The sequence below is a fragment of the Planococcus citri genome, chromosome 1 (assembly GCF_950023065.1).
Source record: "Planococcus citri chromosome 1, ihPlaCitr1.1, whole genome shotgun sequence".
In the NCBI taxonomy this organism is placed as follows: Eukaryota; Metazoa; Arthropoda; class Insecta; order Hemiptera; family Pseudococcidae; genus Planococcus; species Planococcus citri.
This window is the reverse complement of record NC_088677.1, coordinates 81,529,301-81,557,095: the sequence shown is the minus strand read 5'-3', so window position 1 is coordinate 81,557,095 and position 27,795 is coordinate 81,529,301. Positions and strand designations below refer to the sequence as shown.

The 27,795-nt window shown below is 34.7% G+C and overlaps 1 protein-coding gene across 3 annotated transcripts in view; it reads right to left on the bottom strand.

Moving 5' to 3' along the window:
* LOC135837547 (uncharacterized) overlaps positions 1-27,795 on the bottom strand; it is a 33,546-nt gene that overhangs the window by 1,138 nt on the left and 4,613 nt on the right. For 2 of the 3 annotated variants that reach the window (XM_065352869.1, XM_065352861.1), the window contains exons 3-11: positions 7,954-8,267; positions 6,831-6,878; positions 6,597-6,754; positions 6,397-6,514; positions 6,152-6,308; positions 6,027-6,053; positions 5,832-5,932; positions 5,702-5,734; positions 69-179 (exon numbers count right to left, since the gene is read on the bottom strand). In XM_065352869.1, the coding sequence (XP_065208941.1) occupies positions 81-179; positions 5,702-5,734; positions 5,832-5,932; positions 6,027-6,053; positions 6,152-6,308; positions 6,397-6,514; positions 6,597-6,754; positions 6,831-6,878; positions 7,954-8,262 (1,050 nt within the window). In that variant the 5' untranslated portion in view covers positions 8,263-8,267 and the 3' untranslated portion in view covers positions 69-80. The remainder of the gene's footprint in view (positions 1-68; positions 180-5,701; positions 5,735-5,831; positions 5,933-6,026; positions 6,054-6,151; positions 6,309-6,396; positions 6,515-6,596; positions 6,755-6,830; positions 6,879-7,953; positions 8,268-27,795) is intronic. The other variant, XM_065352877.1, reaches the window with a different exon arrangement.

The following is a 27,795-nucleotide window of genomic DNA, read 5'->3' as shown; positions in this document are numbered from 1 at the left end:
GTATAAATGTAAGAATTTTCAACTGGTTAGTAAGAACTTATAATTAATTGTTAATCTTAAACACGAACCAATCAATACATTTAAGTATTTTGACGTTCTTTAGGATTGCGCATAGCGTTTCGGTCAGATAACGCTTTCGCCCACAGCGCCTCGTATATTTTTCTTCGACGTGAATTGGCCTAAAAGAATTCATTTTAAAAACTATCCATTCTCGAATAAAATTTCAAAAACTACACAAGCGCGCAATAAGCTTTTTTTTTATTCGCAGTACAATTTTACATCAACATGGACGATTATTATTGAGGAATCTGTTTCAAGTTTTTTTTCTCTATTTTCAATTTTTAGGTGATTGTCAAAAACTAGTAGCCAAATGATGCGAACAAATGAACCAGTTTCAAAATGCTATTGAACAGAATTGTGTGAAGCTTTTTTCTCAATCTCCAATTTTTAGGTAATTTTTTATAACTGGTTGCAAATTAATGAACCGGTTTCAAGATCCGATCTTGGAAAATGGTTCAATTTGTTACGCTCTACAACGTTTGTTTCAAGCTTTTTTCTCAATGTGCAATTTTCAAGTAATTTTTGATTACTAGTTGCAAATTAATAAACCGGTTTCAAAATCAGAACCGCAAAAATGGTTCAATTTTTTACTTTCTAGTTTCTACAATGTTTGTTTCAAGCTTTTTTTCTCTGTCTTCAATTTTTAGGAGATCGTCATTCGTCAAAAACTGGTTGCTAAATGCGAACCGATGAACCGGTTTCAAAACGTGATTAGGCAGAATTGTATAATTTTTCACACTCTACAACTTTTGTTTCAAGGTTTTTTCTCAATCTCCAATTTTTAGGTAATTTTTTATAACTGGTTGCAAATTAATGAACCGGTTTCAAGATCCGATCTTGGAAAATGGTTCAATTTGTTACGCTCTACAACGTTTGTTTCAAGCTTTTTTCTCAATGTGCAATTTTCAAGTGATTTTTGATAACTGGTTGCAAATTAATGAACCGGTTTCAGAATCCCAACCGCGAAAATGGTTCAATTTTTTACGCTCTAGAACTTTTGTTTCAAGCTAATTTTTAGGTAATTTTTGAAAACTGGTTGCAAATTGATAAACCGGTATAAAAATCCAATCAGCGAAAATGGTTCAATTTTTCACTTACTACAATGTTTGTTTCAAGCTTTTTTCTCTGTCTTCAATTTTTAGGTGATTGTCAAAAACTGGTTGCTAAGTGCGAACTGATGAACCGGTTTCAAAACGTGATAATGCAGAATTGTATAATTTTTCACACTCTACAACGTTTGTTTCGAGCTATTTTCACAATCTCCTATTCTTAGGTAATTTTTTCAAACTGGTTGCAAATTAATGAACCGGTTTCAAAATCCGATCAGCGAAAATGATTCAATTTTTTTCGCTTTACAACTTTTGATCCAAGCTTTTTTCTCTATCTCTAATTTTTAGGTAATTTTTGATAACTGGTTGCAAATTAATGAACCGGTTTCAAAATCCGATCCGCGAAAATGGTTCAATTTTTTTCTTTCTACAATGTTTGTTTCAAGCTTTTTTCTCCGTCTTCAATTTTTAGGTGATTGCAAAAACTGATTGCTAAATGCGAACCGATGAACCGGTTTCAAAACGTGATTAGGCAAAATTGTATAATTTTTCACACTCTACAATGTTTGTTTCGAGCGTTTTTCTCAATCTCCAATTCTTAGGTAATTTTTTCAAACTGGTTGCAAATTAATGAACCGGTTTCAAAATCCGATCCGCGAAAATGGTTTAATTTTTTTCTTTCTACAATGTTTGTTTCAAGCTTTTTTTCTCCGTCTTCAATTTTTAGGTGATTATCAAAAACTGATTGCTAAATCAGCTGAATGCAAACCAATGAACTGGTTTCAAAACGTGATTAGGCAGAATTGTATAATTTTTCACACTCTACAACGTTTGTTTCGAACGTTTTTCTCAATCTCCTATTCTTAGGCGATTTTTTATAACTTGTTGCAAATTAATGAACTGGTTTCATAATCCAATCAGCGAAAATGGTTCAATTTTTCACTTTCTACAATGTTTGTTTCAAGCTTTGTTCTCTGTCTTCAATTTTTAGGTGATTGTCAAAAACTGGTTGCTAAATGCAAACCGATGAACCGGTTTCTAAACGTGATTAGGCAGAATTGTATAATTTTTCACACTCTACAACGTTTGTTTTGAGCTGTTTTCACAATCTCCAATTCTTAGTTAATTTTTTATAACTGGTTGCATATTAATGAACCGGTTTCAAAATCCGATCCGCGAAAATGGTTCAATTTGTTACGCTATACAACTTTTGTTTCAAACTTTTTTCTCAATCTCCAATATTTAGGTACTTCTTGATAACTAGTTGCAAATTAATAAACCGGTTTCAAAATCAGAACCGCAAAAATGGTTCAATTTTTTACTTTCTAGTTTCTACAATGTTTGTTTCAAGCTTTTTTCTCTGCCTTCAATTTTTAAGCGATTGTCAAAAACTGGTTGCTAAATGCGAAATGATGAACCGGTTTCTAAACGTGATTAGGCAGAATAGTATAATTTTTCACACTCTACAACGTTTGTTTCAAGCTATTTTCACAATCTCCAATTCTTAGGTTATTTTTTATAACTGGTTGCAAATTAATGAACCGGTTTCGAAATCCGATCGGCAAAAATGGGTCAATGTTTTACGCTCGACAACTTTTGTTTCAATCTTCGACAACTTTTGTTTCAATCTTTTTTCTCTATCTCAAATTTTCAGGTAATCTTATATAACTGGTTGCAAATCAATGAACCGGGTTCAAAATCCGATCGGCGAAAGTGGTTCAATTTTTCACGTTCTACAACTTTTGTTTCATAGCTTTTTTCTTAATCTCCAATTTTTAGGTAATTTTTGATAACTGGTTGCAAATTATGAACCGGTTTCAAGATCCGATCAGCGAAAATGGTTCAATTTTTTACGCTCCACAACTTTTGTTTCAAGCTTTTTTCTCAATCTCCGATTTTTAGGTAATTTTTGATAACTGGGTGCAAATTAATGAACCGGTTTCAAAATCTGATCAGCGAAAGTGGTTTAATTTTTCACGTTCTACAACTTTTGTTTCAAGTTTTTTTCTCAATCTCCAATTTTAAGGTGATTTTAGATAACTGGTTGCAAGTTAATAAACCGGTTTCAAAATCCGATCGGCGAAAATGGGTTAATGTTTTACGCTCCACAACGTTTGTTCCAATCTTTTTTCTCTATCTGAAATTTTCAGGTAATTTTTGATAACTGGTTGAAAAATGATAAACCGGTTTAAAAATCCGAACCGCGAAAATGGTTCAATTCAACACGCTCTACAACTTTTGTTTCAAGCTTTTTTCTCTATCTCAAATTTTTAGGTAATCTTATGTAACTGGTTGCAAATTAATGAACCAGTTTCATAATCCAATCAGCGAAAATGGTTCAATTTTTCACTTTCTACAATGTTTGTTTCAAGCTTTTTTCTCTGTCTTCAATTTTTAGGTGATTGTCAAAAACTGGTTGCTAAATGCGAACCGATGAACCGGTTTCAAAACGTGATTAGGCAGAATTGTATAATTTTTCACACTTTACAAAGTTTGTTTCGAGCTATTTTCACAATCTCCAATTCTTAGGTAATTTTTTATAACTGGTTGCAAATTAATGAACCGGTTTCAAAATCCGATCAGCGAAAATGATTCAATTTTTTACGCTCTACAACTTTTGTTCCAAGCTTTTTTCTCTATCTCTAATTTTTAGGTAATTTTTGGTAACTGGTTGCAAATTAATGAACCGGTTTCAAAATCCGATCCGCGAAAATGGTTCAATTTTTTTCTTTCTACAATGTTTGTTTCGAGCTTTTTTCTCTGTCTTCAATTTTTAGGTGATTGGTTGCTAAGTGCGAACCGATGAACCGGTTTCAAAACGTGATTACGCGGAATTGTATAATTTTTCACACTATACAACGTTTGTTTCGAGCGTTTTTCTCAACCTCCTATTCTTAGGGATTTTTTCAAACTGGTTGCAAATTGATGAACCGGTTTCAAAATCTGATCCGCGCAAATGGTTCAATTTGTTTCTTTCTACAATGTTTGTTTCAAGCTTTTTTTCTCCGTCTTCAATTTTTAGGTGATTATCAAAAACTGATTGCTAAATCAGCTAAATGCAAACCAATGAACTGGTTTCAAAACGTGATTAGGCAGAATTGTATAATTTTTCACATTCTACAACGTTAGTTTCGTGCTATTTTCACAATCTCCAAATTTTAGGTAATTTTTGATAACTGGTTGCAAATTAATAAACCGGTTTCAAAATTCGATTGGCGAAAATGGTTCAGTTTGTTACGCTCTACAACGTTTGTTTCGAGCGTTTTTCTTAATATTCAATTTTTGGGTAATTTTTTATAACTGGTTGCAAATTAATGAACCGGTTTCAAAATCCGATCCGCGAAAATGATTCAATTTATTACGTTCTACGACTTTTGTTCCAAGCGTTTTTCTCAATCTCTAATTTTTAGGTAATTTTTTATAACTGGTTGCAAATTAATGAACCGGTTTCAAAATCCGATCAGCAAAAATGGTTCAATTTTTTACGCTCTACAACTTTTGTTTCAAACTTTTTTCTCAATCTCCAGTTTTCAGGTAATTTTTGATAACTGGATGCAAATGAATGAACCGGTTTCATAATACAATCAGCGAAAATGGTTCAACTTTTTACTTTCTACAATGTTTGTTTCAAGCTTTTTTCCCTGCCTTCAATTTTTAGGTGATTGTCAAAAACTGGTTGTTAATGCGAACCGATGAACCGGTTTCAAAACGTGATTAGGCAGAATTGTATAATTTTTCACACTCTACAACGTTAGTTTCGAGCTATTTTCACAATCTCCAAAATTTAGGTAATTTTTGATAACTGGTTGCAAATTAATAAACCGGTTTCAAAATTCGATCGGCGAAAATGGTTCAATTTTTCACTTTCTACAACGTTTGTTTCGAGCGTTTTTCTTAATATCCAATTTTTAGATAATTTTTTATAACTGGTTGCAAATTAATGAACCGGTTTCAAAATCCGATCCGCTAAAATAATTCAATTTTTTACGCTCCACAACTTTTGTTTCCAGCTTTTTTCTCTATCCCTGATTTTTAGGTAATTTTTGATAACTGGTTGCAAATTATGAACCGGTTTCAAGATCCGATCTGCGAAAATGGTTCAATTTTTTTCTTTCTACAATGTTTGTTTCAAGCTTTTTTTTCCGTCTTCAATTTTTAGGCGATTGTCAAAAACTGATTGCTAAATCAGCTGAATGCAAACCAATGAACCGGTTTCAAAACGTGATTAGGCAGAATTGTGTAATTTTCCACGCTCTACAACTTTCGTTCCAAGCTTTTTGATCTATCCACAATTTTTGGGTATTTTTTTGTTAACTGGTTGCGAATTTGAATCATGTGAAGGAGCGTTGAGTAGGATAAAATAAGGGCGTTCAAAAGCGACCTTGAAACTTTCAGGCCCATGCACAGGGTGTTCACAAATTGAAAAACCGGTTTGATCAGAAAATTCAAACTGGTTTTCATTGGAGCAATGTATTCTCCACACTAAGGCGACAAAAACGATACGATGTAGCCTATGAAATGCCTAAGCATAGCATGCATTGCACACAAAATACAGCAATAATTATACTCAAAATGTGAATATTATTGCTTACCTTTGATGAGGACGAGGAGCCACAAATAGCTTCCTGTAACAGAAAAGCGATAGAAACAAACAAAATGTAGGTACTACATTGTATACATAATAAATACTATAATAAGGCGTGCTAGATAGGTACGACTTACCTCCATATCACTATCAATTGGTTCGTCGAATGTATAGTCGGTGGGTTCGTCATGGTGCCTAGATTCCGCGCTGTCGGAATCGGAATACAGCGAGCCACTTTCTGTAATCAAAATATCATAATTACGTAGGTATTATTACAAATTTTTCATAATGAAATTAAATACCTGATGAAAAAAATTCAACAATTTACTTACTTTTGGCGGATACTCCATCTTCGGCGTCTGAAAAATATACATAGGTAATATGTTAGGTATACTTATGTACTACCTACTTTATTCTTTGGAAAATTTATCGGTAAATATATGTTCTCTTTACTCACATTTATCGAGGGATTGGAGTATTTCGGGCGTCTTATCCATTTTGAAAACTCCGACTTGACGAACCTGCACACATTTCGATTGCGTCGGCGGTGAAATAACATGATCAGGCCAGTCCTGGGTTATGTTTAAGGTGTAGCGAAAATTCGTATTGGCTTTCTGTAAACAAATACAAAAACAAATTCATGTATAACCTTATTGCAACGCGAAATTATAAATTCGTAAGATAAGTGAAAGTTCAGCGTACGTTTTGAAGATCCGCTTCTTCCTTGTTTGCGTAAACAAGGCTTGTTCTTTCCTGCCCTGGATCCTTGTATTTTGCCATTTTTGAAATAAGGATCAGTCGATCGACTTCGGTCATATTTCTATAAACAAAAAAAAAACCTATAAGTAATCGGATCACTGGGTATAATTTTAAAATTTTTTAATGAAAGTTTCAAATCTTACCGGATCAAGCTACGAAGTTGCGGGTGAATTTCGTTGAAGTTTACCTCATCGAGCTTACGTTCATTAATCAACAAAGCATAACGCGAATTTTCATCTAAAAATTTTTTATCGTTTAACACGTCGAAATGATCGTCTAGAAATTTCAATACTTTTTCACCCTGTAACGAGAGTAAATTACCAACTGTCTACAAAATATATTAATCATCCAGTTGGAAAAAATTATTTTTTACTTACAACAACGTTATTTAAATCGACGAGGGCCAATACCGCTACACAGCATTGCTGCAGAAATAAGTACATAGATAAATTAACAAGATATTCAACCAAACAAACGCACATTACGCCACAGACCCCCCCCCCTCCCTCAAAAAACACGAAGATAATTCAAAAAAAAAAAAGTTCGGTAGTCGATAAAACACCTCACTCAAACGTCCCCTCCCATTCCGCCCCTACCAAAAAACCAACTCCAAATCCAAACTCAACGACCTCGAACACATAACAAACGACGTATTACACGATAATATACCCAAAATTTGAAAATTTCCCCCCTGCCCACTCCCCGTCTCCCTACCCTACCAAAAACCCAACTTCAAATTCGAATTCTACGAGCTCGAAAACATATCAACCGACATATTACACGATAATATACTCGAAATTTGACCATTTCCCCCTCCTCACGCCTCACCCACCGTCCCTGCCAAAAAACCAACTCCAGATTCGAACTCAACGACCTCGAACACATATCAACCGACGTATTATACGATAATATACCCAAAATTTCAAAATTTCCCCCCCTGCCCACTCCCCCCTCCCTACCCTACCAAAAAAATAACTCCAGATTCGAACTCAACGACCTCGAACACATAACAAACGACGTATTACACGATAATAGTATACCCAAAATTTTGAAATTCCCCCCCTACCCACGACCCCCCTCCCTCCCCTACCAAAAACCCAACTCCAAATTCGAATTCTACGACCTCGAACACATAACAAACGACGTATTACACGATAATATACCCAAAATTTTGAAATTCCCCCCCTACCCACGACCCCCCTCCCTCCCCTCCCAAAAAACTAACTCCAGATTCGAAACATAACAAACGATAAGTATAAATGTATCACACGACAATACGAGCAAAATTTGCAATTTTTTCACTTTTCCAAGCGTCACTTCCCTCCCCTTCCAAAAAACTAACTCCAGATTCAAACTCAACGAACACGAAAACAAATCGACCGACATATTAGCATATTGCGCATGGATGATGGTCGAATCGAATTATCACCGTTTGAGGGGAGGGTCTGTGGTCCACTGCGAAGAGTAGGAATTAGGTAGGTATAACTAAATTTTCCTTACATTTTTTACCAAGCAAACGCTGCTAGGCGTCGATGAAATTAATGCGAACAGTTCCGGGATTTGCACCGGTATGGGAAATAAGAGTTCCGGAAATAACGTGTACAGAAGTTGTTTGATTTCTGTTTCGTTTCCCTCGCTAACCGGTATCGTTCGAATTCCATTGTCATCGGCTTCGCGACCAACGCCACCATCATCGGCTTCGCGACCAACGTCACCATCGCCGGCTTCGCGACCATCGCCACCATCACCGGCTTCGCCATCAACATCGGAGGATAATTTTAATCTCTTTGAACTCGATTGACCATCCATATCAGCTAGAATGATACACATCCACTAAAATTTTTCCTATCGGAATAATTATCGCAATAAAAAAAAACATCTTGCGCAGTTCGCAAGATCAACCGACTTTGCTCTAAATATACCCCAGTAATTTACCAACATTTTTATCTCAGTAATTTACCAGACATTACTTAAAAAGTTACCAATTTATCAAAATATGCGGAAGTACCCAAATTTAACGATTTAATGAATACGAAAACATCGACAAAATAAAATAGTCAATCATAAGTAGCCATCATATTACACTTTTATGAAATTGATTTTCAAATAAAAATTAGCGTACTTATGAAGACGTAACCGTCATATTACAAGTGGAATAATATATCAGGAAAATTGTTAACAAAAAACAAAATTATTACCAAAATTTAGCTATTTACCAAAATTTACCAATTTACCAAAATTTAGCTATTTACCAAAATTTACCAATTTACCAAAATTTACCAATTTACCGAACTTTACCAATTTACCGAAATTTACCCATTTACCAAAATTTAGCTATTTACCAAAATTTACCAATTCACCAAAATTTACCAATTTACCAAAATTTACCAATTTACCAAAATTTACCAATTTACTGAAAGTTACCAATTTACCAAAATTTACCTATTTACCAAAATTTACCTATTTACCGAAATTTACCTATTTACAAAAATTTACCTATTTACAAAAATTTACCAATTTACCAAAATTTACCAATTTACCAAAATTTAGCTATTTACCAAAAGTTACCAATTTACCAAAATTTACCAATTTACCAAAATTTACCAATTTACCAAAATTTACCAATTTACAAAAATTTACCAATTTACCGAAATTTACCCATTTACCAAAATTTACCTATTTACCAAAATTTACCAATTCACCAAAATTTACCAATTTACCAAAATTTACCAATTTACTGAAAGTTACCAATTTACCAAAATTTACTAATTTACCGAAATTTACCCATTTACCAAAATTTACCTATTTACCAAAATTTACCAATTCACCAAAATTTACCAATTTACTGAAAGTTACCAATTTACCAAGATTTACCAATTTACCAAAATTTACCGATTTACCAAAATTTACCTATTTACAAAAATTTACCAATTTACCAAAATTTACCTATTTACCAACATTTATGAATTTACCAAAAATTACCCTATCAATTTACTAACATTTACCTCAGTAATTTACCAGACATTACCCACTAATTTACCAATTTTCCAATTTACCAAAAATTATCCCAGCAATTTACCAACATTCACCTCAGTAATTTACCAGACATTTCCCCACTAATTTACCAATTTTTTACCGAATTTTTACCGACTTTTTTTTAGTTACCCCAGTAATTTACTGCCAAAGGTTTTTTTTTACCAATTTACCAAACTTTACCAATTTACCAAAAATAACCCCAGCAATTTACGAAAATTTAATAATTGGAATACCAATTTACCAATAAAAATTACGCCATTAATTTACCAAAACAAAAATTACTCAAGCAATTTACCAAAATTTTCGACCAACTTTAATTACGAGTAATTCACCAAAAATAACTAATCATTTTATTTACTAAAAATTACTATTAATTCACCAAAAAAAAAAAAATTATCAAAATTTACAGGCTATTTACCAAAAACTTAATGTTTTTTGTTGGAACAAAATAAATAAAATAAATAAAATTACACTAGAAATTTTTGAAAAATTTTGATTTACAAAAAAAATCAACAAAAAATGTTTTCCTCTTGACTCGCGCGGGATTCGAACACCCGACCTCCGGCGCACCAATCTGCAACCTACACACCCTAACCACCCTATCTGTTTGTTGGGGGTGAGCCGTTTGCGAGATATAAGGGTTTACACAAATTTCTGCTTATCCATAACGTTGAAACACACTTAAACGTTCATATCTCGTAAACGGCTGAATCGATTTCGACCAAATTAAAAATTTCTCTAGTTCAGTATCAAAGCAATATTTTGCCATCATCAGTTTTGACTTAAAGTTCGGAGCTTTTGAGTTCAGCGTGACACAAATTTATACATAAATTGATATACCTATAAATATATGTATCTATATGGAACTTGCTTACTATCCGAGACCCGGTACATCGTACTGACGATCCGAGGCCCGCGTCTTTGACACTTAGAAAAATTTTAAAGAGTGCCTGGTAAATTCGTTCGCGCATGCGCCTTGCTAGCGGCTATCAAGCCTGGTCTGGAACCGTTGGTGCGATCTCCAAGCAGTGATTTATACAGGAATGACGCGAGTATGAAGTTTCTGTGTGGGGTGAAGTAAGGTAAGCTGTATATACTGTAGGTATGATACCTACTTTGTGAGTCCCAGACAAAAATTTGTCTATAGCATCCCTGAAGTGTGTACATCATAAAAATATAGTTTTTAATAGGAAAACGTTCCGAGACCCGCTAACGGGCCTCGGAACGTCGCGTCGGGCCTCGGATAGTCGATGTCACTTCCAGAAACGGGCCTGTATAAGCTGTAGCAAGCCTGTATAAATATATATGTAAACTTATCTCGTTTTGCGCCATACGTCTTATCGTGATCAGCACACTCCAAAACGTCAAGAAAACCCACCCCCACCCAAATCCTCAACCATCATGACAAATACAATACCTTACTTTTCCGTTTCACGGCAAAGTCGGTAAAATTAGGTGAAGGATGGAGAGAAGAGTGGAGTATAGAAAACAGAATTTTAGAAAAATTTTAAACGATTTGGATGGAACTGTTTTCATATGTACTTAGATCAAATTGCTGCACAGCTCGAGCAATTTTTTTCATTACATTTTGATAATTTTTATGATAACGATGGCTGGAGATGTTTCGATGATGTTTCCAAACTACGAGGGCCGATCAAAAAGTTCCCGGCCGTCGTCCCGTACGGGCGCCCGGAAGCACGTAGCGGGCTGAAATTTTTACCACGCGTGAATCCAACCTTTACGAAGACGTGGTAAAAATTTCAGCTCGATCCGCCGAGCGGGGCGTTTTTCACGCGCGTTTTTCCGAGACGTTGATCATCCACCCGTTCCGTTTTTTATCTTACCAAAAATGGGGATTATTTTGAGCGAAAGAAAAAGAAGCGTGGCGGCAGAACGGTTTGACCAGGAGGGTTGAAATTTTAATGGTGGGGATGTACAACGGTACACTACAACTCCAGCAAGTTTCAGTTCCATAAGACTCTCGGTTCCAGCGTGACACGCGTTTTTGTTGGCGTGAAAAAAATTGTGGTTTTTTGACATGTTCTGCGGTTTTTTTGCAACAAAATGTGTAAGTACGAGCACGAAAACAAAAAATCATCGCAATTACACATTCATTGTGTTCGCCGGACACTAGCCCATGTGATTGCTTCTTATTTCTGCGATTGGAGCGCCATCTGAAGGGAAAAAGGTATGACATGGTGGAGGAGGTTGAAAAAAACGTTAAAAGAGAGCGGTTTTGCCGCATGTTGGGTCCAATGAGTGAAACGCTGGAGACGCTGCATAACGCGGGTGGTGCATATTTTGAAGGGGACCATTAGAGCTACAAGTACATGTATTAGTTTTTAAAAATAGATGATTTTTCGATTTTTAATGATTTTTTTTAAAAAAGGGAACGGGTAAAACTTCGGTGTCTCGGAAAAACGCGCGTGAAAAACGCCCCGCTCGGCGGATCGAGCTGAAATTTTTACCACGCTTTCGTAAAGGTTCAATTCACGCGTGGTGAAAATTTCAGCCCGCTACGTGCTTCCGTCCGCTCGTACGGGACATCGGCCGGGAACTTTTTGATCGGCCCTCGTACTACATAGGTATGTACTATGTACTTTCAAATACATATACATCTACTAAGCGTAGTACGTACATACACAAATTTTCCGAATACTTTATGCAGATCTAATGTTGGAGAAACACCTTTTACGCCGCCGTGCATGCGGTTCAAAAAAAACCAAGACCAAAATAACAATGAGAAATTCTTCCAGTACCTATCACCATTTTACGTACATACGTGCTAACGATTTATGAAAAATTCGGTACGAATTTGAAGTAAGGAGAGGGATAGTATCCGACAGTATTTCATGAATCGATTTCTCCACCAAGTAGGTACAGATTTTTCGCGAAAAATTTCACATTTCAGAGAGAAAAATGAGATAGGTACCTACTTATTACGAGATCTACAGTTAGCCAAATCATCGAGAAAAGACTGCAAATCGAGGTACATATTGTGGAAGGTGATTTTCTCAATCCAAATACGAAAGATGAAAAAACGTAGACAAAATGGGTGGAGGAGGGGAGGTCATTCCACGTCAATTTGACCAAGAAGTGGTAGGAGGGGGGAGTCGACAATTTTTTCGAAATTTTTCCTATGGAAAGACTTTTTGAAGGGAGCCCTCTAGCCCTTTTTTAAAAGCTGCTAGGGGGTGTCCAAAGTTTTCAGTGAACTTGAAATATGTACTATCGATTTCAGCAGAGGATTACTCGATAAACGCGATACCTACCAAAATGGAACTTTTCCCCATAGTTAGAGGTTTTTAAAGGCTTTTCGGTGATATCATAAAAAGCAGTGTTGCCACTTTTTTTCGTACGAAAAATTAGCACGAAAAGTTTCAAAACGTAGCCTTCATATTGTTCCGACTCTCAAGAATTCTGAAAAAGCTCAACCACATGTTGAAAAATTTCAGGGATTGTACTCATAGAGCGGGCAAATAGCGGTTTTAAAAAGGAAAAAATTGGCACGTCAATTTTTTCTTCGGGAATGTGTTCGGATGGACCCTCTGAACCACCAAAAAAAAGCCGACTCTCCTATCCCTGGAGGAAAATTTTTTAGGGGGCTGAAACCGGTTCCGATTCACGTTTTTTGCGTTTTACTCCGTAAATATTAGGTTTTTGAGAAAAACTACCATGACGAAAAATGTTCCCCTTTCAATTCTCGACAATTTGATGCTACGCTCGATACCCATTCCTCAAGGGGGTGTCCAAAAAAAGGGGTGGAAAGAGTCGTAGGTGTTTCAAAAAAGGTCAGTCCAATAAATTAATCAAAATTACCACTTAAAATCATTCGTTTTGGCTCAAATTTTTTTTACAAAGTCTACTCACCCAACTACTAATCAAACTATCATTGGTTTGTCTTCAACCCTCCTCGGGGGTTCGTGAGGGTTGCTTGATTTTTCAAGTAACACACTACTGAATCATATATTTGAAAAACAAATCTGGACGTGCGATATATCGAATAGTATGTTTTCGAGGTCGCTGAATACGAATATGAACTCATTTTTTGCATACAACCCCTCAAAGCCCCTCTGTGCCCCAAAATGGGGGTCAAAATTTTGAAAAATCGTGAAAAGTCGAGTGATATATCGAATGGTACGTTTTCGAGGTCGCCGAGTGCGAATATGAACTTATTTTTAGGGTCCCACCCCCCCAATGTCCCTCTGTGCCCCAAAATGAGGGTGAAAATTTTGAAAAATCGTGAAAAGTCGAGTGATATATCGAATTGCATGTTTTGAAAGTCGCTGAGCACGAATATGGCCTTATTTTTCGGGCCCAACCCCGCACAGCTCCCAACTGCCCCAAAAAAAGGCCAAAATTTTGAAAAAATGTGAAAAGTCGAGTGACATATTGAATGGTATGTTTTCGAAATCGCTGAGTACGAATATGAACTTATTTTTTGCCTACAGCCCCTCAAAGCCCCTCTGTGCCTCAAAATTAAGGTCAAAATTTTGAAAAATCGTGAATAGTCGAGTGATATATTGATTTGTATGTTTTCGAGACACTGAACTGGAGTATGCACTTTTTCCCTGCTATACTTACGATCCCTCAAAATCCCCTTACGCCCCCTAAATAGGATAAAATTTCGAAAAGTCACCAAAAAACGTGTAATACGTCGAATAGTATGTTTTCAAGACCGCTGAATACGACTACAGACTCATTTTTATTATTTCACTCATTTTACTATTCAAACGTCTTACTAAAGCCACAAAATTATCCTCAATGTCTTTAGTAGGTAAGATGTGAATCTTCTTGTCTATCTCAGTGTTTTCATTTCGATTGTTTTCCTGTAAAGTTTTCGATTTCATTTTTTACAGTAGACTCCCAATTATCCGACTTTCAGGTTATCCGGTACGAATTTATCTGACTTACTTTTCGCATTATCCGACCCACCAAGGTCGGATAATCCAAAAAACATCTAATTTTTGATTTTGGAGTGTAAATAATGATGCAGGATTCAGCATTTTGTATTCTAACAGTGTTATTTTCCTTGAAATCGATCCAACTTATCTCAAAAAATTATAATTTGAGTCAGTATTTCATTGTCTTTTATGTACAAAAGTACGTTATTTTTGTTTATTAGTTATTTTTTCGATTCTTTGTTCCTGTTTTGAGCCAAAACTTGATTTTCTGAATGAAAGCTTGTCGTCTCAAGCTTATGCACTTCATTTTTACACTTAATACACCAATTTTGGATTATCCGACTTTTTTGATATCCGACCCACCTTACACCCCCGATTAGGTCGGATAATCGGGAGTCTACTGTATTGGCTACCAATCGAAAACAAAATGAAATCATTTTTTTTTTTTATGGAAGAAAACATCGAAAATTGGTAGTTTGATAGTTCGTGTTTTTTTTAAAAAAAAACATACCATTCGATATATCAGTCGACTTTTCACGAGTTATCAAAATTTTGACCTTAATTTTGAGGCACAGAGGGGCTTTGAGGGGCTGTAGGCAAAAAATAAGTTCATATTCGTACTCAGCGATTTCGAAAACATACCATTCAATATGTCACTCGACTTTTCACATTTTTTCAAAATTTTGGCCTTTTTTTGGGGCAGTTGGGAGCTGTGCGGGGTTGGGCCCGAAAAATAAGGCCATATTCGTGCTCAGCGACTTTCAAAACATGCAATTCGATATATCACTCGACTTTTCACGATTTTTCAAAATTTTCACCCTCATTTTGGGGCACAGAGGGACATTGGGGGGGTGGGACCCTAAAAATAAGTTCATATTCGCACTCGGCGACCTCGAAAACGTACCATTCGATATATCACTCGACTTTTCACGATTTTTCAAAATTTTGACCCCCATTTTGGGGCACAGAGGGGCTTTGAGGGGTTGTATGCAAAAAATGAGTTCATATTCGTATTCAGCGACCTCGAAAACATACTATTCGATATATCGCACGTCCAGATTTGTTTTTCAAATATATGATTCAGTAGTGTGTTACTTGAAAAATCAAGCAACCCTCACGAACCCCCGAGGAGGGTTGAAGACAAACCAATGATAGTTTGATTAGTAGTTGGGTGAGTAGACTTTGTAAAAAAAATTTGAGCCAAAACGAATGATTTTAAGTGGTAATTTTGATTAATTTATTGGACTGACCTTTTTTGAAACACCTACGACTCTTTCCACCCCTTTTTTTGGACACCCCCTTGAGGAATGGGTATCGAGCGTAGCATCAAATTGTCGAGAATTGAAAGGGGAACATTTTTCGTCATGGTAGTTTTTCTCAAAAACCTAATATTTACGGAGTAAAACGCAAAAAACGTGAATCGGAACCGGTTTCAGCCCCCTAAAAAATTTTCCTCCAGGGATAGGAGAGTCGGCTTTTTTTTGGTGGTTCAGAGGGTCCATCCGAACACATTCCCGAAGAAAAAATTGATGTGCCAATTTTTTCCTTTTTGCCGCTGCTTTTTTACGTTATTTTCCCGCTCTATCAAATTTTTCTCAAAAAAAAGTAACTTGAGTAACTAAAAAAACCGAAAAAAATAATCAAAAAGTAACCAAAAAAATTCTAAGGTAAAAAAAAAGTGTCAACCAAAAAACTTATAAATGTATACAAAACATGAATTTTATTTTAGATTACAAAAAACAAAACCAAACCCAACGAAAATTTCGTTAGCAGTTTTTTCAAAAAACAAAAAAAAACATCAAAATTCGAATAAAAACAATTTTTGAAAAAAAAAATTAGCAAAAACTCAAAATAGATAATTAAGTATTAACATTTCGAAAGTAAGTAAACTACTCGTAGATCAAAATGCAAAAAGAAATCATGAAAAAAATATTGGATCCCGGAAACATAATCGAAAAATGTGTTAAACTACTGAAAAAATTGTAAAATTGAAAGGAGAGGGGGAAGTCTTTCGAAACAGTGAGGAGCGAAATTTATTCTTTTATTCAAAATCATTTCAAAAAATCAAACACAAAAATACCAATTTGTAACATTGATGAGAAAAAAAATTATTTGGCTGCTGAGAAATTCGTAAGAAAATTCCATAAATACGAAGGATTATTTTAGAACAGGAAACTCATTAAAATCTGCAGGGATAGGCGGCGAAGGAGGAAGGTGGCGATTTCAATCCAAATTTGGAAAAAAGATTTTAAAAATTTGAATACCAAAAAATGCACATCGCTTATTCAAAAAGAAAAAAAATCCTCCATCAAAACGGTCAAAAACTGACACGAGTCAAAAAAAAAATTGAAAAAAGGCTATAAATTTATTCAAATTAAGAGAATATGACCAAAACAGGAAGCAGAGCAAAGATCAAGTTCTGGAGAGAGAAAAAAATAGTCAAAAAATAATGTAAAAAAACCTCTTCGTGATCTTCTTTTAATATGTAAATCAAAAGCATAAGTACCTAAAAATAAAACTCAGGAGCGAAATTCAAAACGAACCAAAAAACAGAGTTTTGTCAAAATTTAAAAAGTTGAACAAAAGTCATCAAATCTTGAAAAAGCTTGCCTCCCTTCTCGAAAAAAAGATCGAAATTTAAAAAGGAAATCATGATTTCTGGAAGAAGAAAAATCACAATTCCACAAAGATGTGAGCAAAAAAAATCACTCGTTTTCTTACAGTACGAAACTCAAAAAAAAAAAAAAAAAATGAACTGTTAAAATAAAAAAAAAATGCAGTCAAAATATATGCAAAAAATTACCAAAATCTAGAACAAACTATAGAATTGTGAAAGTTCAAAGTTAAAAAAAAGTCTGTCAAAACTGGAGAAATTTGGCCAAAATTTGAAAAGAGAAAATCATCGAAAAATATCGAAAAAGAGAACTCGCGAAAATCCAAAAAAATCATACCCCTCACAATAGGGAAGAATCTATAAAAATTCAAAAGAAAACTCTCCAAATCGACGAAGAAAAAAATTCACAAAATTCAATAAAAAACCATCGAACCGAAATAAGGAGAAATCCCGACTATTCGAGCAATAAAATCACACAAGCTCGAGGGAAAATTTTCATGAAAAAATCACGAGAATTCAAGTTGATAAAATTCGGCAATAATTCAGGCGAAAAAAAAACATCAAAATTCAGAGCAAAATTTTGGAAAAAATCGCAACCAAAATTCAAGATGTAAAAATCAATCAATCAAAGCAGGAGAAAATCCACCAAAAACCATCGAGAAATTCAAAATAATAATACCTGTCGAAATTAGAAAACCCCTGAGTACATTTCAAAAAGAAAACTGAAAAAAATATACTCGTATTGTGGACAACTTTTTATGCTGAACCACGTGTTAAAAAATTGAGATGTCGTTATTTCGTAAAGTCGATTTGAAAAAATTGAAAGTTTGCAAAAAAATGCGATTTTTTGATTTAAAACATGAAAAAAAGTTTTGATTGGTGTAGTTGACCCATTTGACCACTATTTTTACGTATCCGTTGAAAAAGTCGAAAAACCGCTTTAGTCGGAGGCCCACATAAGGATCAATTGCCCCCCTCCCCTACCGATCCTCCTGGACAACTTTTTTCTCAAAGGGAGAGACCCAAGGAACATTTCTGGCCCTTGTCCTCAAAAAAAAAAAAATCACCCTTTTGCCCCCATTTGAGGTAGAACGATGAGATTCAGTTGACACGCTGTTTTTGGATTTTGGAGCCTCCTACGCATTTTTTGAAACTTCAGTTTTTCAAAAAATGCTACAAAATCTGTTCAATTAACTCTTGCACGTACTGTGCAGAGTGAATTTCAGCTTTCCAACTCCATTTGATGAAATTTTGTTGAACTGGAGGCTCCAGTAATTTTCGAAAAGTCCCTGGACACTCTGAAACGACTTGAAATCTACAGTCGACTTCGTAGCGTATTGAAATTAGTTTGCGAAATGAATTTCGTCTTTCCAACTCCATTTGATGAAATTTTGTTGAAATTTCAAGTTTCAAAAATCTGCTGTAGACTCCAGTGATTTTCAAAAAGTCACTGGAGGCTCCAAAATGACTTGAACACACCTGAAGTCGTCTTCAGAGAGTGCTAAAATTGGAGTGCAGAGTAAATTTCCGCTTTTCATCTCCGTTTGATGAAATTTTGTGAAAATGTCAAATTTCAGAAATCTATTGGAGGCTCCAGTAATTTTCGAAAAGTCCCTGGACACTCCGTAACGACTTGAATTCCACCTACAGTCGACTTCGTAGCGTATTGAAATTAGTTTGAAAAATGAATTTCGTCTTTCCAACTACATTTGATGAAATTTTGTGGAAATTTCGACTTTCAAAAATCTGCTAGAAGCTCCAGAACTACGCTAAAAGGTCTGAAACTGTTTCCAATCGATTTGGCGGGTCGAAAATAGGGTATATCCCAAATTTCAGCTTCCTAGGTAAATTTGGTAAGATTTTGATTTTTTCCCTCGTTTTTGGCCTTAATTTGATTTTCAAAAATTCACCAAAAATCGAAAAAGATACTTTAGCACTTGAAATTTTGTCAGATGATAAATTTTTGCCCGCTCTTGCGATCTACTTTTGTAAGTTTTAGGAATTTTGGTGCAAGTCCTATGTTAGAACGCAAAATCTGCGATTTCGGATGGCCTGTCGATCAAAATGGCCGTCATTTTGTGAGTACTACGTTTTTTTTTTTTTTTTTTTTGACGACAAGGGATAGAAATGTTCCTTAGGACTTTCTTTTGATGAAATGAACTATTGTCACAAACAAAACAAAATTCGAAAAAATTCACTTTTCAATTCCAAGCATCAAAAAAACAAAGGTAAAATTCATTTAGTTGTCTTGTTTTCATGAAATAGTCGATAAAAATTTGCACTCGCAGAAAAAAAAATTTAAATTCGTTTATTTTCTGAATTTTTTCGAATAACGCCATCTCAATTTTTTAATATGTAGTTCAGCATAAAAAGTTGTCCGTATAATATTTTTTTCTGAATTTTTGAGAATCGGAACGATACATGAAAACTACGTTTTGAAACTTTTCGTGCTAATTTTTCGTACCAAAAAAAGTGGCAACACTGGTTTTTATAATATCACCAAAAAGCCTTTCAAAACCACTAACTATGGGGAAAAAGTTCCATTTTGGTAGATATCGCGGTTTTCGAGTAATCCACTGCTGAAATGGATGGTATTTCAGGTTCACTGAAAACTTTGACACCCCCTAGCAGCCTTTAAAAAAGGGCTAGAGGGCTACCATTTGTCCCATTGATCATCTCTTCAAAAAGTCTTTCCACAGGAAAAATTTCAAAAAAATCGCCAACCCCCCCCCCCCCCCTTACCACTTCTTGATTGAATTGACGTGGAACGACCAAGGGGCCATTCGATGGCAGAAATGTTTTCGAAAAAATGTTTTCCTCACTTAGATAGGTCACAGGAGTGGCATGCCAAGAAATATTAGGTAGGTACCATAAAATAAAGAATGGAACAATTAATTAGGTAAATACTACGAAACACACGAGTCATTTTCAAAATTCCTGAATCGATTTTGGAGATCAAAAAATCTGAAAGACAAGAAAGAAAGGCTTCGAATCGTTTAAATTGAGAACCCTTCAGTCAGCTTCCAAATTTCGTAGCATTTTCACCAAGAAATGTCCATTACCTAATTGTATTTTTAGAAAGCATCCTTCACCCTCTGTACAGTGTACAGGGTGTTTCGAAGGAATCGCTCGCCAAAATTCAACTGTAGGCTGTAGATAGTACCTGCTCGAGGAGACGAACAAAATATACGTTCTAACGACTGGTTGCCTATCTTGACTCGAAATCTAGATACTCATTTTGAAATGATTATGAAAAATAGGGAAATGTTTGAATCATTCAAATGATGCCCACATCCCATACTACTCGAGTAGACGAACAAAAAATGTTGTTATGAGAAATTGCCCATCTCCAAAATTGAAGGGGCAAACTTGATTCAAAATTTCCAAATTTGTCATACCCTTTTATACTTGGATTTTGAAAATTTTGAATTTTCAAAATGTGTTTGCCCCTTCAATTTTGAAAACAAAAACTTGTCATAATAACTTTTTTTGTTCGTCCCTTACATTATAAAACGTTCAAACTTTCGAGTAGAAGCTTTCCGTGAGAAATTTTCACAATTTATGGAATCCTATTTTGGGAATGCAAAATCTATTACCCCAAGTTTGGCCAAAATGTATACGGGTTTGAAAATTTTTTAGCCCATTTCTACCAAAAATTCCAAAATGAAATTTGACCCCAGTAAGCGATCTTTCACATTGGAGATTCTTTGAACTTTTATGTCTCACAAGGGAACCGCTTGAGGTGTTACACTCCGATTTGAACGAGACCACGATTTTTGGAAAGAGCATAGTCTAAAACCCCCAAAAGGAAATTTTCAGCTGTCCAAGTTCATTTTTCGATTTTTGGCGAATTTTTGAAAATTCAAAATTGACTGTTTTTGCAATTTATGCTTTTTTTTTTAAAAGTACGTACTCGATCAATAAAAATGGTCAAAATAAGTCCGAAAACCAATACTAATAACCCAAATCCAAATTTCACCATTTCCAGCCATTCTGGAGCCTCCAGCCCGATTTTTCAATTCCTCCAGAATTTTGAATTTGCTCCAGAAGGCGTGAATATGAAGTTGGGCATCTAAAAATCGAGTTGTATATTACACTCGACCTGATTAACGAGATTATCCACATTTGACCCGATTTTGAGAATGACACCTCAAAAGTGGCTTTTTGAACAGCTTTTTTTCCAAAATTGAAAAATCCAAAAAAATCAATAGTTTCCCACTTGTGTGGCAATTTTTGAAATTTGCGCGAATCGCTGCATTTTGCTCGTAACTAACCCCCATATCAAAATTTTACAATTTCCACCCGTTCTGGAGGCTCCAGCGCGATTTTCAATTTCTCCAGAATTTTGAATTTGCTCCAGAAGGCGTGAATATGAAGTTAGGAAGCTACAAATCGAGTTATATATTACACTCGACCTTTTTAACGAGTTTATCTACATTTGAGCCGATTTTGGGAGTGACACCTCGAAAGTGGTTTTTTGACCAGCTTTTTTCAAAATTAACAAATTCAAAAAATCAAAAGTTTCCCGTTTGTGTGGATATTTTCAAAATTTACGGAAATCGCTGTATTTTGTCCAAAACTAACCCCCTCCAATCCGAATTCAACAGTTTCCACCCATTCTGGAGCCTCCAGCGCGATTTTTCAATTTCTCCAGAATTTTGAATTTGCTCCAGAAAGCGTGAATATGCAGTTGGGCAGCTAAAAATCGAGTTGTGTATTATACTCAACCTGTTTAACGAGTTTATCTACATTTGCGCCGATTTTGGAAGTGATACCTCAAGAGTGGTTTTTTGACCACCTTTTTTCAAAATTAAAAAATCCAAAAAATAACCGTTTGTGTGGAATTTTTTGAAATTTGCGCGAATCGCTGTATTTCTTCAAGAACTAACCCCCCGAGTGCAAATTCTACCATTTCCAGCCGTTTTGGAGCGAAAGTAACACCTCAAAAAACCACTCTTGAGGTGTCACTCTCAAAATCAGCTCAAACGCGGATTAACTCGTTAAACAGGTCGAGTATAATACATAACTCGATTTTTAGCTGTCCAACTTCATATTCACGCCTTCTGGAGCAAATTAAAAATTCTGGAGAAATTGAAAAATAGCGCTGGAGGCTCCAGAATGACTGGAAATTGTGAAATTTGAATTTGGGGGGTTTGTTTTGAACAAAATACAGCGATTCGCGCGAATTTCGAAAATTTATACACAAACGGGAAACTTTTGATTTTTTGGATTTTTTAATTTTGAAAAAAGCTGGTCAAAAAAAACCACTTTCGAAGTGTCACTCCCAAAATTGGCTCAAATGTAGATATACTCGTTAAACAAGTCGAGTATAATACACAACTCGATTTTTAGCTGCCCTACTTCATATTCACGTCTTCTGGAGCAAATTCAAAATTCTGGAGAAATTGAAAAATCGCGCTGGAGGCTAGAGAATGGCTGGAAATGGTGAAATTTGGATTTGGGCAATTAATATTAGTTTTGGGACTTATTTTGGCCATTTTTATCCATCAAGTACGTATTTTTTTAAAAAAAGCATAAATCGCCAAAAACAGTCAATTTTGAATTTTCAAAAATTCGCCAAAAATCGAAAAATGAACTTGGGAAGCTGAAAGTTTGGTTTTGGGGGTTTTGGACTATGCTCTTTCCAAAAATCGCGGTCCCGTTCAAATCGGAGTGTTACATCTCAAGAGGCCAGCTTTCTATAGAAAAATTTCAAAATTTATAGAATCTCAATTTTACACAAAATGACATTTTTTATGAAATGACCATGAAACTCAAATTCTATTTTTGTTTCCAAAAAAAAAAATCCATACCTTCAGTCTTTTCATTTTTGACCAAAAATTTTTTTGATTTGAAAATTATGGTACGTCATTCCCACATTTTTGTAAATGTCACAATCTTGTTCAGAAAATCATTTTCGATTTTTCTCAAAATTTTGTATTTTGGCTTCACAAAATTTTGACGTAGTATATTATTCAAAATTTTCTGATTTTGTTGATATTACCTACAGAAAATTTTCGAATCCCTACATCGAAAATTCATTTTGGAAATCGGGATAATAAAAATATCCATTTCGAGTATTTACCCAAATTCCAAAATAAAATTTTGAAACCTCCATTTTTTCAAAAAAAAAAAATTGCTTCACAAAGTTATACTCCTTAGCATATAATTTATCACTTTTCAACCGTCAATGACGAATTTTTATCTTCAAAATTAAAGGGGCAAACATTATTTGAAAATACAAAATTTTTGAAATTTACATATACCTACGGGTGCGACAAATTTGGAAATTTTGAATCAAATTTACCACTTCAATAATTCTGAAGATGGACAATTTCTCATGATAACATTTTTTGTTCGTGTCCACGAGTACTATCTACAGTTGCATTTTAGCAGACCAAAATCCAGGAACATCCCTTACACAGGATGGTAGGTTTGTGATGATGGGTTCCAAAAGTACCTCTCACATGCCAACACAATTAGGAGCAGCAGAAGAATTTGAAAAAACATCCTCAAGTCGATTCAGCAGGAGTTAAATTTATTCAAAATTTGAGAAATCAAGATCTAATTGGATAATCTGTAGCGAGCGTAAAGAATGAGACTTCGTAGCGAGCGTGATTATAAGATAAGATAATTCTATGCTCTATATGCACCATGTATACATTGTACTTGTACTCTCATTACAAATGTACTCGTTGCAACGAGAATATTTTGTAATGAGAGTGCAAGTACATACAATGTATATATGGTGCATAGAATTATCTTATCTTATAATCACGCTCGCTACAAATCTAGGGCATTCTGACCATCGCGATAGTGATCGAGTTGGAGAGAGATGGGATGGCAGGAATGTTTTTTTTTTCTTTTCTGTTGGGAGTCATTATTCCCAAATTTTTTGAATGAGAAGAAAATTCAAATGTAGATAAACTCGTTAAATAGGTCGAGTATAATACACAACTCGATTTTTAGCTGCCCAACTTCATATTCACGCCTTCTGAAGCAAATTCAAAGTTCTGGAGAAATTGAAAAATCGCGCTGGAGGCTCCAGAATGGCTAGAAATGGTGAAATTTGGATTCGGGTAATTAATATTAGTTTTGGGATTTATTTTGGCCATTTTCATTGATTAAGTACGTACTTTTTTTAAAAAAAAAGCATAAATCGCCAAAAATAGTCAATTTTGAATTTTCAAAAATTCGCCAAAAATCAAAAATTGAACTTGGGCAGCTGAAAATCTGTTTTTGGGGATTTTAGACTATGCTCTGGAGTATGACACCCCCAGAGGTTCCCTTGTCAGCTTTCTGTAAAAAATTTCAAAATTTATAGAATCTCATTTTTACACAAAATGACATTTTTATAAAATGACCTTGAAACTCAAATTTCAATTTTTTTTTTGAAATAAAAATCCACACTGTCAATCTGATTTTGTCGGTATTACCTAGAGAAACTTTTCGGAAAATTTTCGTATCCCTACATCGAAAATTCATTTTGGAAATCGAAATAGAAAAAATGTGCATTTTGACATTTTGAGTATTTTTTCCTCAAATTCCAAATTTCAACCGTCAATGACAAATTTTCATCTTCAAAATTGAAGGGGTAAACATAATTTGAAAATTCAAGATTTTCGAAATCTATATGGGACTTTGAATCAATTTTACCACTTCAATTTTGAAGATGGGCAATTTCTCATGATATGCAACATTTTTTGTTCGTCTCCACGAGTACTATCTACAGTTGAGTTTTGGCAGACCAATCCAGGAACACGTCTTATATACAGGATGGTAGGTTTATGATGATGGGCTCCAAAATTACCTCTCACATGCCAACACAATTAGGAGCAGAAGAAGAATTCGAAAAAAACTTCCTCAAGTCGATTCAACAGGAGTTAAATTTCTTCAAAATTTGAGAAATTAAGATCTAATTGGATAATCTGTAGATTAGACAGTTAGGACATTCCGACCATCGCGATAGTGATCGAGTTGGAGAGAGATGTGATGTGAGGAATGTTGTTTGTTTTTTTTTCTTTTTCTTTTGAAAGTATCATCATTCCCAAATTTCTTGAATGAGAAGAAAATCTGGGAAAAGATCCATTTTTTGAACTATTTTAGAAAAATTAGAGAAATTGAACATCTGTTTTAGACAATTTTCAACAAAATTTGCCCGAAATATACTACCAAACATTTTTTATAAAAAATGTTCAGTAGGATTCTTCGCAAATACGTTTTTCGCATTATTGATGCCAAACAGGCTATATTAAAAGATAAATACCATTCCTAAAACTGAAGAAATATTTTAGTACGCTCGTGGTGTCAATGTTTTGGTCATTTTTGCCAACTTTCAGGAAAAATCAAAAAAATTTCCTAAATTGGCGATTTTTCTCGATTTTTTAAAATCTAAAATATGGCATCACTGCGTTCCATAATATTTCCTTAGTTCCAGGATCGATATCTTTCAATATTTTGTAGTCAATGCGAAACATTCGCGAAGAAAATATTTTCAAAATATCAATTAATCCAAAAATAAACGATTAGCAAATTTTCAATTACTCAGTAGAACCCTAAAAAAGGCCTTTTATATTGATGGCAATAGCATAGATCGACCTATCGCGAAAGAACACGATTTTTTCGAAAATCACCCCCCCCCCTATCTTCGATTTCATACAGGACCCACCTCCTTATTGCCATATCTACAACTCAAATTCTTCACCCTCAACAAAATTACAGTTTTTGTTTTCAAAACCAACCTTAGTAACAAAAGCGATTGGAATAATCAGTAATTCAAAACACCCCCCCCCCACACCTCAAAAAAATTTGTACGTAAGAGTTTTTTGAAAAATTAAAAAATTCATTCTAAAGAATTTTGTTTTCAAAATTTTATTCAACTTAATAATGGCACTAAAAATGCAAAAATATCAAAAAAATTGTTCCAAATTGAATTTTAAACTAGGTATTTATTTATCACCATCCAATATGATTTTTCATATTACCTCTCTATCTAAACGTGCTCAAAAATTACGTTTCATTTTTTTCGAAAATTGTGAAAAAAAAATATTTCTGAACAGATTAAAATTTATGAAACGTTATTGTTATCGTTTCGTCTCAACAATACGTCGAAAATGATTTTTCAACGAGATTTTATGACGTTTTTCCAAAAACTGGAATTGATCAACCAGTTTCTGCATGGACGTTCCAAAATGGCCTGAAATCACCTACCTACTAACCACTTCCTTTTTTCATGCGATACACAATCTCAGGGAGAAATACTATTACATTATCATTCGATACCTCGATTTTCAATTTTTTTGGGCGATGATTTGGTTGATTGTAGATCTCGTATAAATAGGTAGTTACCTATCTCTTTTTTTCTCTCTGAAATCGGAATTTTTTCGCGAAAAATCTGTAGGTCTACTTGGTCGAGAAATCGATTTATGAAATACTGCCAGATATGATATTTTAAGTTCACTGAAAACTTTGACACCCCCTAGCTGCCTTTAAAAATGGGCTAGAGGGCTGCAATTTACCCCATTGGTCATCCCTTCGGAAGGTCTTTCCACAGGAAAAATTTCAAACCAATCGCCGAACCCCCCACCACCTCTTGGTCCAATTAACGTGGAATGACCCAGAATCCTTTGATGGGAATGCAATTATTACGACAAGTTTAGCCAACATGTACGAGTATACTGGTTTGAGAATTTTTTAGTCCATTTCCACCAAACTTTCAAAATGAAATTTGATCCTATCTGGTAAATTTTCACGTCTTAAAAATTTTGAACTTTTGTGTACGAGCTTTTTGCAATTGATATGTTTCAATATTTTTAGTAGTCATTAATGCGAAACATTCTCGAAGAAAATATTCTCAAAATATCAACTAATCCAAAAATATGTAAACGATTAGCAAATTTTCAATTACTCAGTAGAACCCTTAAAAAGGCCTTTGATTTTGATGGCAATACCATAGATCGACCTATTGCGAAAGAACACGATTTTTTCGAAAATCACCCCCCCATCCTCGGTTTCATACAGGACCCACCTCCTTATTGCCATATCTACAACTCAAATTCTTCACCCTCAACGAAATTACAGTTTTTGTTTTCAAAACCAACCTGAGTAACAAAAGCGATTGGAATAATCATTCATAATCTAGTAATTCAAAACACCCCCCCCCCCACCTCAAAAAAATTGTACGTAAGAGTTTTTTGAAGAATTTTGTTTTCAAAATTTTATTCAACTTAAGGCTGATAATGGCACTAAAAATGCAAAAAGGTAGATCGAAAGATCATGCAAAAATTCATCACCTGTCCAAATTTCAAGTGCTAAAGTGCGTTTTCCGATTTTTGGTGAATTTTTGAAAATCGAATTTAGGCCAAAAATGAGGGAAAAAATCAAAATTTTACCAAATTGACCAAGAAAGCTGAAATTTGGGATATACCCTATTTTCGACATGCCAAATCGATTGGAAACGGTTTCAACCCGTTTTGAGCAGTTCGGAGGCTCCAGCAGATTTTTGAAACTCGAAATTCCCACAAAATTCCATCAAATTGGAGTTGTAAAGCTAAAATTCATTCTAAAAACTAGTTTCAATACGCTACGAAGTACTGCAGGTGAATTTCAAGTTGTTTTGGAGCCTCCAGTGACTTTTTGAAAATTCCTGAAGCCTCCAGCAGATTTTTGAAACTTTAAATTTTCACAAAATTTCATCAAAAAGAGATGGAAAGCTGACATTTACTCTACACTCCAACTTTAACACCCTCTGAAAACGGCTTCTGGTGGATATCAAGTCATTTTAGAGCC